The sequence below is a fragment of the Oryzias latipes genome, chromosome 14 (assembly GCF_053564925.1).
Source record: "Oryzias latipes strain Hd-rR chromosome 14, Olatipes_Hd-rR_3.1".
NCBI classification, from domain to species: domain Eukaryota; kingdom Metazoa; phylum Chordata; class Actinopteri; order Beloniformes; family Adrianichthyidae; genus Oryzias; species Oryzias latipes.
In genome coordinates this window covers 25,216,262-25,228,904 of record NC_136250.1, presented here as the reverse complement: position 1 = coordinate 25,228,904, position 12,643 = coordinate 25,216,262, and the positions used below count along the sequence as shown (strand labels likewise).

The following is a 12,643-nucleotide window of genomic DNA, read 5'->3' as shown; positions in this document are numbered from 1 at the left end:
TTTTTCTAAAGCATATACATGCATGTTTTTATGTTTTTACAAGATTCAATATTTTCTATTGTAATGGGTTTTTTATTATTTTAGTGTTTTGCGGGCGGGTATTGTTTAACCCTTGTGCTATCTTAGATGACCCCACCCTTGCTTTGACGTGTTCTCCCTACAATGACAAAGGTGGATAAAGGTGGAAAGATTTCATGTAATCCATGGACACCAGTGAAGATCACAAATCATTGAAGAAAAAAGGTTCAGAGAACTGTCTAGTGGGTCTAGATGACCCAACTCCCGATGTTATAATGCCTAGGATAGCACAAGGGTTAATTGGTGTTCTGGACAGATAACGGGAGGTGGCAGAGAATGTGTGTGCTAAAAACAAGGGTTTGGTCCATACATTTGTTGGATTGCTGTAAAAAAAAAAAATTTTCTCACAAACATTTGGAATTCCCAGTGTTCTCTTTTCATTTTCTGGACACGTCCAAGGTGACAGCCAATTCAGAGACACCATGAGCCAAAGATGTCAGTGTGTGTGCATGCGCATGTGTGTGCACGCCTCTCATCTTGGAGAACTTGACATAGAATATAGCAGTGTTTTTCAACCCTTTTTTTAACTAAAGGTTCACTTTTTCCTTGACAAAAATTCCGCAGCACACCAGCAACCAAAAATGTCAACAAAAAGAGAAACTCTGTAGTCTGTATTGATTGACAGTCTCTCCACGATCTCATGTGCATGTTTTGCATTGATTGAGGCACAAAAAGCTGAGGTCCTCTGGCACGGGCCTCTTGGTTGTTCCAAAGGTGTGGACCAAAACACACAGTGAGGCCTCGTTCCACCATTACGCCTGTGGAACAGCCTGCCAGATAGCCTCAGTGCTTCAGAGTCTATAGAGGTTTTTAAGAAGAGGCTGAAGACCCACCTTTTTAATCTGGCTTTTACATGACTTTGGCAAATGCTTAATTATTTTACTCATTATCTATTTATTGATTTAACTGTTTTCTCTACTTAATACATAATTTATTTTTTATAGTTTTTAAATTTTAAGGACTAATATCATGATTTTTATGTTTTTAATATACTACCCTTTTTATTGTTATTACATGGGTGCTATTTAATATTACATTTGAATCGTTTTAGTATTTTAATTATTTATTTATTTATTTTTAAAATTTATTTATTTTTAAAATTACTAATATTGATATATCTAAGATTATTTTTAATATTGTTTTTATCCTAATTTTTTTTTTGATGTTTCATAATGCAGTTTTCCTCTTTGGGATCCGTTGTTCTGGGGCACTACCAGCTCCGCCTGTAGGGGGTGCTGTTGCTGCTGTGCTCGTTCTCATTGGGCCGGCTGGGGTCCCGCTCTGTGGGCTAATAGCTGTAGAGTGGGCCCTAGGCTGCTCTGTGTTGGGCGGGCGCTGTGGTAATGACCCCCACGGTCGGGCTGGGCCTCGGAATAAATGGATCCCCATTAAATCGTTTCCTCACAGCAGAACCGAGCCAGACCTTTTCTTTATGCTGCAGTTCTTAGTTTTTGTTCAGGGTTTTACTGGGGGAACTGGGCGGGTGGAGGGAGGAATCTGGTGAGGGAGGGGTCCCATCTGTTTATTACATTTATGACTATTTTATCTTCTTTTATGTTAAGCGCTTTGTGTTTTTAACCAAAATGAAAGGCGCTATATAAATCAATAAAGTTTGAAGTTGTATTCTTTTTTTCTTTTGTCTAAATCAAAAATGTAACTTTAACAAAAATTGTTTATTTCTTTTTCCGTGATTCAGTTGTTTCATTTTAGTTTCATGTCTGTTGGACACTTCACATTTATGCTGTTCCTTTTATTTTGTTAATATTTGCTTTTGAACTTCAAATTTTTCCAAAATATAAAACTGAATTTGTCCTTTTCCTAATTTCTACAGGCCTGAATAGGCATGTTATTCTTTTGTCCTATTTTTCTTCTGCCTATCTCCTCCTTGCCTGAGAAATGAGGGGTTTAGTGACTAAACATCTGATGAGTTTTTTGCCTTAAATCCACATCTTTATCTTTCCAGCTGCTGCGCTAGTTTCCCTGGGCAAGACACTGAGTCCCATATTGCTCCTTGTGGTTTTAGGTTGGCACCAATGTTGGTCACCATCAGTGTCTGTTTGTGTGTGAATAGGGCTGTTTTTGTTAAGCACCTTGGGCCACCCTCGGTAGAAAGCTCTCCATATGACCATTCAGGTTGAAACCCTGTTTGTAATGTCTTCCCAGCAGATCCACATTCCTTCTTAAAACTAGAGTATAGCTTTAATGATGCATTGGTCCTGCTCAAATTGTTATACCTCTTCCACCACCACTGACTTCCTCTTTTCCCTTGTTGCTTTGGATCACAATTGGGCTAGCTCTTCCCAGACCAACCCTGATCAGCCAAAATTGACTCATCTCGTGATCTTTTTTTTTCAAATGTCAATGGCCCAGTTGATCTCCTGTTGTTCCCTCCATCTGTGTCTTGTACGGAAACCCTGTGCTCTTAATCACTATTTCATTAAAAGTATTTAGCTCAAACACAAGATGTCTTCTCCTGTTTTTACTCAAGTTTGATGGACTTCAAGAAGAACATCCTTTTATTAGAGGCCCGTGTCTAAAAAAAGTGAAAATGATAGACAGGGAAGATAGGGACAAATTAATAGACATGAAGACTAACAGACTTAAATACATCACCTGGGAAGTATCGTAAGCTTTGTAGACAAAGAAGATGAGAGAAGTTTCAGCACACTCATTGAAACATCTTTCCATTTTGAGCTACTATATCTTTGGGTTTCAAAGCCCCTGACAACACAATAAATGCAAGTGCAAGCATACAACGACTTTGTACTTGTTTCATCCAACCTTTAGCAGTGTGTCTTGGTCCCTCGAGTAAAGAGGGACATGAGTCCCTACCCTCCTGTCAGGGTTTGCTGGGGAGGTCTGTCAGAGAGGTCTTCAACTCCCACATCCATGGGAACTTCAAACGAGTACAGAGGGAGGAGGGGGACATTGGGTCAGTGGACTATGTTCTCCACCTACATGGACTCTGCACCTGTTGAGAGCTGCGACCGGAAGCAATTTTTCCACAATATGGGCGCAGACATTTGGAGCCAGTCAACAGTGATTGGTCTGAGTTGGTCTGAGTGAAAGTTTCTCTAGTAACTACTCTCGCCAATCAGAACTCAGCATGATTAGCCTGCTTCCACTGAAAGCAGACTCGGGAGAATCTGTTGATCAAATGATTGAGGCGGAGGCCAGCGGGCACCACATGCTTTTACTGAGGCAGCTGGTTGGTCAGTTTATAACTTGAACAACTTGCAATACAGAAAAAATATAATAAAAAAATTAGGATTAGCAAGAATATGTTAATAAAAATATCAAATCTAGAATTGTTATTCTGACCAATGGAATAATGGAGTAATATCAGTTTATTTCTATATAGAAGTCTGAGTGGACAGATTTAGTTCACTTAAAGTGAACCAGAGTTCATTTCCCCACATAATCCGGAACAAATTAATAGTCTTAATACACCCAAGCAGACCACAGGAACCGCTCTCTGATCCCTCTTTTGAGGTGGTCTCAGTTTGTTTTCAATTGGACTGAGCTTTGATTCACTCTAAGGATTCCTCAGTCTGAATACAAGAGCAGAGCAACTGAACCAAAGTGGCCACTCTAGCTATCACATTTTTTTAATGTGATATACCTTGCTTCTCATTGTTTTCCTGACAATCTATATGTCATATACACTTATTAATGAACCTTCTTAGCTGTCTTCTTGCCAGTAACCACTCTGCTTATGGCAGAGTAATAAACATTTAATTAACAAACGTTCCTGCTATCAGCATGACAACTGCAGGCTCCCGCAGACTGTGCAACATCTGTTGCATTGTGATGTGTAGAGCATCTGATCATTTTATTATGGCCGGTCTAAGACACACCTATGCAATAAACACACTGTCTAATCAGCGTATTAATATGGCACACCTGTGAGATGGGATGGATCTCTGCAAAAGATAAGCGCTCACTCTCAGATTTGGACAGATTTGTCAACAAAATTTGAGAAATATTGTTCTTTTGTTTATGTAGAAAATGTTTCAGATCTTTGAGTTCATTTCATGACAAATGGGAGCAAAAAAACAAAGGTGTTTTGTTTATATTTTTGGTGTAGCTTAGGCCTAAAACAACAGAATGTTCAGTAAGATCAATCAGGCCGGCAAAAACTAATCCAATTTTTGCAACAGGTCTGCAGGTCTTTGCAAAAGGTCTAAATAAAGTTATGAGAGCAGTAAATTGTTTGTACATTACGTTAAAGAACTCAAACCCATTAAGGGCAAAACATAACGAATGTTTAGAAATCAAATGAGTTACCCAAGATAGATAAACATTAGATAAATCTGTAAATACAACCCAATCTCACTAATGAACATGATTGTGTTAAAGACAATGAATTTTGACACACATAGGGTACAATCTTTGCAATGTTGGATCCAAAAATAAGCTATAGCCACATCAGACAAAGGCCCAAAACATATAAAAGCCTGTAAATACAATTTGGCATACACAAAGGTTTCTTCTCCACTCACGTCTCTGGGGACTATTTGGTGACATCAAGAAAAATAGGATTGGACTTTAAAGGCAGCTAAGCGCTGAAGCTCACATGCAGCCAACGTTCAGTTTGTGCTGTGGGGCATTGAGCATAAAGATGTTCTAGCTCCCTGCTGATGTCTGTTTTCATTTTTGGAAACCAAGCAGAAAGGATTTGGATTGGATTTTGATATGCTTCACATCCACTGATTTATTAAAGTTCTTGTTTGTAATTGTTTTATTCTTTTTGAAATGTCAAATGTGAACGAATCTCTGATTAATATTACCACAGAACAGCGGTTTCAGGGAACAGAAGAGAGGGTGCTGTTTTCCACTGTCACTGCGCTGCCATGCTGCATGTTTCTTTTCATTAATGCAACCATGCTGCGCAGTCTCCGGAGCAAAGCTGTGTTTCGTCAGACCTGTCGGTACATTCTCCTTTTTAACCTTCTTTTTGCAGACACCATACAGATGGTGCTGAGTCAGCTGCTGCACATCCTTGCCGCTTGTAGAATTTCTTTGACTTATCCAATGTGTGGATCTCTCACATCACTTGCCAACCTTATGACCGTGATCTCTCCTCTTACACTGGTGATCATGTCGTTGGAAAGGTTTGTGGCTGTGTGCTACCCACTGAGGCACGGCTCCATTACCTCCATGAGGAACACCACTGCCGCCATCAGTGCCATCTGGACCTTAAGCTCATTACATATGCTTACACAGAACCTTTTGCTGATTGAATACCCATTTTACCAACTGCAGAGTCTTCAGATGGTTGACTTTTGCTCTATGTTTGCAATGCTGTTAGGGTCTGGGTCTGATTACTATGACAAAGCATTCACCACTCTTTTGTTTGTTACAGCCGGCATGGCTGTCATTTGTACTTATATTGGGGTCATCATAGCAGCCAGGTCTGCCTCTGCAGACAAAGCCTTAGCCCAAAAGGCTCGAAATACGGTGCTGCTGCATGTGGTGCAACTGGGGCTCAGTGTTTCTGCCACAATTTTCATTCCAATAATCATAGCTATTGGTAGAGTTGTAACAAGATTGAATTTTGTGCGCATCCTGAATCTTTTATATTTTTTTTTTTTACTGCTTCCAAGATGTCTGAGTTCTTTCATCTATGGCATCAGAGATCAGACCATTAGGCCTGTCCTTTTAAACCATCTATGCTGTCACTGTAATGCCAAACCTAATTGATTGAGCTCAGTGATTTTTGGAACAAAATGACATTTGTAATTCCAAAAGCTATACAAACCTTTTTTTCTAATTGATGTTGAGACTCTATGAGCTGTATTTGTTTACCCTGAGAAATCTTAGGAAATAGTCACATTGATTTATTACACTTAATGTAAAACTCAGTGAGTTAACTTTCACAAAGGTAATTTTTCTTTTAAGTATGTTCTTTGATATGGCTTATTTTTACTAGCACTTTGCCAAAAAAGTCTATTAAAAGATAAAAAGCAAACTAGAATACAATATATATATTATGTTATGTTATAGGAAAAAAACTATGTTTTCAGAGGTGCAATAAAATTGTCTGTGATACAAATAAATTCTTTGAAAATTCCTCAATGTGATTTCCTGAATCATTTTTTCATAATGTGTCCTACACAGCTTAATTGTATTTATGCTGAAAAACTTGCAGAATCAGTGACTGATAAATAAATTTGTAGCCTTTCCAAGGACCTGAAATTGGCTAAGACTTGTTTTGGTTGAGAACCTTTAAAACTGAAATTGAGGGAATCACAACAAATAATTACCTACCCTTTGGTGACCCCAAGCACATATTTGTAGGCCGCTCTGTGAGGGCCTAGAGCAGAAATATCCATGCATATTTTTTCCTACAAGCATCCTGTAACAAACAAGTCATGGGAACACTTGCACAATAAACATAAAGGGTAAGTAAAGGGTGAAGTGGGTGAGACATAGGTGTGATGTACAGATTCTTTTTTTTAAACCTCTCCAAACCCTGTGCTTCATGTGAGGAGCCTGTTATTGATGTTGAAGTTATAAGTGTGCGCTCCACACATGCAGCCTGAATGTTAGAATTTCAATCAGTGTAGTTTTTGTGGGCATCCCACAGGCATCGTACGGGCATTTTCTTATCACCTGCACACCCTAATCAGTATTTGCACACAGTCAGTACAGAGTCAGTGTGCGAACCTCACTTATGGCTAATGACAGCATCAGTCATATGTCATGAACGCGTGCAACTTACATTAGCCTTATAAAATTCTTTATGGTCCACTTATAGCCCATATTTATTTATTTATTTATTTATTTATCCGAGGATGGTTTCTCACCCAAGCTCAGGTCCTCTACCAGAGGCCTGGGAGCTTGAGGTTCCTGCGTAGTATCTTAGCTGTTCCTAGCACTGCACTTTTCTGGACTGAGAGGTCTGAGGTCTTTCCAGGTATCTGTTGTAGCCACTCCTCCACCTTGAGGGTTACTGCCCCGAGTGCTCCAATTACCACAGGCACCACTGTCACCTTCATTTTCCAGGCTTTCTCCGGTTCTTCTCTGATCGGTCCCTGGTATTTCTCCAGTTTCTCATGTTCCTTCTTCCTCATGTTCCCATCGCTTGGCACTGCCACATCCACCACAACGGCTTTCCTCTGTTCTTTATCCACCACTACAATGTCTGGTTGGTTCGCCATTACCATCCTATCAGTCTGGATCTGGAAGTCCCACAGGATCTTTGCCCTCTCCTTCTCTACCACCTTCGGGGGTGTTTCCCACTTTGACCTTGGAGTTTCCTGTCCATATTCTGCACACGTGTTCCTGTATATTATTCCAGCCACTTGATTGTGGCGCTCCATGTATGCTTTCCCTGCCAGCATCTTACACCCTGCAGTTATGTGCTGGATTGTTTCAGGCGTCTCTTTACACAGCCTACACCTTGGGTCTTGTCTGGTGTGGTAGATCTGAGCCTCTATCGCTCTGCTGCTCAAGGTCTTATTCCTGAGCTGCCAGGATGAGTGCTTCAGTGCTGTCCTGTAGGCCAGCCCTTTTTAGCCATTGGTAGGACTTTTTGATATCAGCCACTTCAGTTATGGTCAGGGGTTTTTCTTCTCATGAGGATTTGTCCTCCAGCACTGCATCCTCTGCTCTCTATTGCCTAAAACAATCACTGAGCATGCTTTCAGTTGGGCCTTTAGCCTGATGTATACATGGATCTTGGAAGTTTCTTCCTGGATAGGGGCTTCCACGCTCACTAGTCCTCGGTCTCCCTCCTTGCGGCTAGCATACAGTATCAGGGTGCTGGATTTGGGATGGAACCCTCCATGCATGGTGAGGACCTTTCGTGTTTTAGCATCCGTGGTCTGTATCTCTTCCTTTGGCCATCTTATTATTCTTGCAGGGTATCTGATAACTGGCAGTGAGTAGCTGTTTATTGCCCGGGTCTTGTTCTTGCCACTGGCTTCTCAGGACTTGCCTTACTCGTTGGAGGTATTTAGCTCTTACAGCTTCCCTTGTTGTCTGCTCCAGATTCCCATTTGCATGTGGAATTCCAAGGTATTTGTAACTGTCCTCAATGTCTGCTATTGTTCCTTCTGGGAGTGAGACCCCTCCTGTTTAGACTACCTTGCCTCTCTTTGTCACCATCCGGCTACATTTTTAAAGCCTGAATGACATCCCAATGTCAGTACTGTAGGTCCTGGTGGTGTGGGAGTCAATGTCACGCTCGCTCTTAGCATATAGCTTGATGTCATCCATGTAGAGAAGATGACTGATGTTGGCCCCATTTCTGAGTCGGTATCCATAGCCAGTCTTGGTGATTATTTGGCTGAGGGGGTTCAGACCTATGCAGAACAGCAGTGGGGACAGAGCATCACCTTGGTATATCCCACATTTGATGGACACCTGTCCAAGCAGCATCCCATTGGCTTCAAGGGTGGTTTTCCACAACTTCATCAAATTTCCTAAGGCTCTTAGAGTCCTGTTGATGTTGTACAGCTCCATGCATTCAGTGATCCACGTGTGTGACATTGAGTCATAGGCTTTCTTTTAATCAATCCAGGATGTGCACAGGTTGGTGTGTCGTGACCTGCAGTCTCGAGCGACTGTTCTGTCAACCAGGAGTTGGTGTTTGGCTCCTCTGGAGTCTACCAATGCCCTTCTGTGTGTTGCTCATGTATTGATCCATGTGCCTATTTATCTTGGTTGCAATTATGCCAGACATGAGCTTCCATGTTGTGGAGGGACAGGTTATTGGTCGTAGTTGGATGGGACTGCACCCTTTGAGGGATCCTTCTGGATCAGGATCGTTCGCCCTTCCGTTAGCCATTACGTTAGTGAGTCCCATCTCTTAGCAGCTGGTTCATTTGTGCTGCCAGGAGCTCATGAAGTGTGGTGAGTTTCTTTAGCTAGTAGGCATGTATCATGTCAGGGCCCGGTGCTGTCCAGTTCTTCATACCTGAGACTCTTTCTTGGATGTCTGCCACTGTGATGGTTACTGGATTCTGTTCAGGAAGGTTCCTATGTTTTTTTTTCTCAGAGAGACCAGCCACTGGGAATTGCTGTTATCTGCTGTCTCTCTCCCATGTACTTTTCCAGTACTGTTCAGATTCTAGACTTGGTGGGTCTGATCGGCTGTTTTGACCCTGCCACTGAGCGTACACTTTTGCAGGCTGAGTTGCGAACAGCCTCTTTATCCGTCTGGTTTCATTGTCTCTTGTGTAGCTCTTTAGGTGGCTGCTCAAGGCTAGGAGCCTTTGTTTGGCAGTTTCCAGTGCTTCAGGTATGGGCATCTGGCTGTATCTCTTAGGTACTTGCTTTCTCATTGTACCTCTTTGAGCCTCTGTCAGCTTACTCACATCCTTCCGAGTTGCCTTGATTTTGGCCTCTAACTGTTGCTTCCATGGTGGGTATTGTTTTCTCCCATGGTTGCTCTTATAGCCAAGTATCTCAAAGATCACTGCTGCTCAAGTGTAAACCAGTTCATTGGTTTCTGTGATTGTTGTGGTAGGAATTGCCCGCAATGCTTCATTCACAGCTTCCAGGAGACTTTCAGGCAGTACATCACTTAACCGTTGCAGCTGGTTTTGGGGTTGCCTGGTGTTCATTCTAGACATGATCTTGTCTGTCTCGTTCAGCGTATCTGTGGTTGTTGGGGCTTTGGACCCAAGCTCAGGGTGGGAGTGTGGTATAGCCTCCTCTCTGACCTGCTGACCTGGATACTATGGTATGATATGATTGGCCTTAACAAAATTGCATAAGCATAGTGGATTTTTTAAAAACCTACTGAATTTTAAAAATGTCCTCACTATAACAAAAGCAACTATTTAACATCTGATTCTTGATTTCTTCATACAGTGGAAACAGCCTTTTAAACATATTTCTAAATTCCATCATCAGGATAACATTGTTTACAAAATCTAAACTGATCTTCTTAGATTTTGAAAATAGTATTTCTCTATTAACTGACACACAGTATATTTTTAGCATTGCACAAAAACTGGGGGGCAATAGCTCAGTACTAGGAAATTGGAACAGGGTTCAGTAAATCTCAAGGTGAATCTCGATTCTAACCCTCACCAATGATCTTGATCTGTGGGTTGTGATTAAGCCATAAAGGAAACTAATAAAATGTGGAAAAGTCAATGGCAAACAGACAGAGTGAGAAGCTTAGCCTATATGAAGGGGGGTCTAAGGGCAGGGATACAAGTTTAGCTTAGTCAGTTTGTATTCAATTTAGTATTTTCCTATTGAACTCTATGTATTCATGATCCTTTTGAGTTTATGTTTCACTTTTTCAATTACAGATGCGAAGCCCATCGAGACAACTGTTGTTGTGAATTTGGGCTATACAAATAAAATTGAATTGAATTGAATTGAATTGAATATAGGGAAAAGTTACCTCAATACCCCTTAAGATGAATGAAGAATGCCATCTTCTTGGTCATTAAAAGTATTTAGTGTGGCAGACAGTTAAAACAGGCTACTTTCCATCAATCACTTCTTACATTACGCAATTTAATAGTGAAGGGCCAATAAGTGCATTGAAATCAAGCCAAAAATAATTTTTACACTTTTACACGTCCAAAACGGCAAAACTAGATGAATAGTTTTTTGTTTTTGCAATGCTTACGACATCACTTGTTTATCATCTGATGCATGTGAGGGCAGAGCTCATAAATGACACACCATCCTAAGCAAACCCTTCAGAGCAGATCTGCCCTCATCACAACAAGTACAGGTGACGTCTCTGCACGATTCTGGGATTTTCTCCTCAAGCAGGAGGTTCTTCTTTAAAGACCGTCCTATTTTTCTGTATTGATTCTTCATTGTGTGCTCAGTTTTGATTATTGTCTGCCATGGCAAACATATCTCAGGGTGATGTCACCAGTGAATACCTTTACCAGAACTTTGTGAGAACGTTGATCTTTTCCATTATTTCTACTGTTCCCTCCTGTGTTTTTCTCTTCATAAATGGCATCATGTTGTTCACGTTGAGGAGTAAACCGGTGTTTCGGGAAACCTGCCGCTTTATTCTCCTCTATAATCTCCTTCTTGCAGACACTGTTCAACTGGCACAGAGTCAGGTTCAATTCCTACTGTCTGTTTGTAGAGTCAAACTTGTATATTCTCTGTGTATTATACTCAGCATGCTGGCTAATCTCACCACTGGGATTTCTCCTCTAACTCTGGTGTTGATGCCTTTGGAGCGGTACGTGGCTGTGTGTTACCCACTGAGGCACGCTTCCGTCATCACGGTCAGAAACACAGTAGCTGCAGTTATTGCAGTCTGGGCCGTCAGTTCACTCAACAACCTGACTCGAGTTCTGATGTTTTTGAAGTTTCCTTTTGAAAAGATGGAAGTTTATGATCTCTGTTCTAACATTGCTTTAGTTCTTGGGGTTTTGACAGCAGAATACGACAGAGCGTACACTTGTGTGGTGTTTGTATCTGCAGGTGTGGCCGTCACTTCCTCCTACGTGGGGGTTATAGTAGCTGCCAGGTCAGCCTCCACAGACAAAGCTTTAGCTCGTAAGGCTCGACACACTCTGCTACTGCATCTGGTTCAGCTGGGACTCAGTCTGTCTTCCACCATCAACAACCCACTGGTCGTTGCCCTTTCTAAAGTTTTAACAAGAATGGCATTTCTGTGGATTCAGAATATTTTTTATGTCACTTTCATAATATTTCCCAGATGTATGACCTCTCTGATCTATGGTCTAAGAGATCAAACCATCAGACCTGTTCTGTTGTACCATCTGAGCTGCCGTGTAAAAGTTAGGATCAGCCCCTGAGGAGCCAAAAAAAAAAACCATAAACATTTTTATGAGTTAATGAACAGCAAATATTTTCCGTATAGAAGGTTTGTTTTGCTTATGGTAATGTTTATGTACTAAAGTCAAATTTACTGATCATAGAAAATGATACCTCACAGCAGTCCACCAAAAGTAGCTATTAGAAAAGAATAACCACACTCCCTGACCAGTTTTGGAGTTTTGACATTAACCACTATTATTTCTAAGCCAATGTTAAACATTCAGAAAGTGCAGAACTTGCGTGAAAATTCAGTCTGTTTCTTTTAAAATGGACGAGTACATGTTTTGTCAATTTAGTATAAAAACATTTTAAGCTGGTTTAGTTACCCAATCAAAGCAATAGGTAAGCGCTGCTGATTCTATGATTTTCTTGTAGTTAAAATGCATTCCGGGCAACTGAGGCTTAAGATTTTTTATTATAAAGTGTAATGAGGAACTGTTGAGCTTTTTACCCTGAAGTAAATACTGCGTCTAATTTAGATGACATTCTCTTCTAGAAGCTTTTCTACCTTTAGTTGTGTTACACCTGAGGAAGGTGGTTCAAGTTTCAAAATGCAAATAAATGTGTCATCTGTGTATTTGTATGTTAAGTCTTAGATGAGTCATAGATGTCCCTAAAGAATTTTCTATGTTTGTTTTTTGATTTTAGTTTTTCTTCAACTATAAATAACGTTTGATCAATAAAAATGAAATGTATTTATTTCAATCAGCATTTTAATATTAAAAAAAAATTGGAAAATACCTGAAATGTTTTAGGTGTATTGTAAAACTTAGGAACTGGCTAA

The 12,643-nt window shown here is 40.7% G+C and overlaps 2 protein-coding genes across 2 annotated transcripts; both read left to right on the top strand.

Moving 5' to 3' along the window:
• Positions 1–4,075: 4,075 nt before the first annotated feature.
• On the top strand, positions 4,076–6,014 carry LOC101162777 (odorant receptor 131-2-like). The gene has a single exon (XM_004076757.4). The coding sequence runs from the start codon at positions 4,834–4,836 to the stop codon at positions 5,779–5,781; it is 948 nt and encodes a 315-aa protein (XP_004076805.1). The 5' UTR covers positions 4,076–4,833; the 3' UTR covers positions 5,782–6,014.
• A 4,648-nt stretch (positions 6,015–10,662) lies between these two features.
• On the top strand, positions 10,663–12,036 carry LOC101162546 (odorant receptor 131-2-like). Its single transcript, XM_023962800.2, has one exon. The coding sequence runs from the start codon at positions 10,902–10,904 to the stop codon at positions 11,835–11,837; it is 936 nt and encodes a 311-aa protein (XP_023818568.1). The 5' UTR covers positions 10,663–10,901; the 3' UTR covers positions 11,838–12,036.
• The last annotated feature ends 607 nt before the right edge of the window (positions 12,037–12,643 follow it).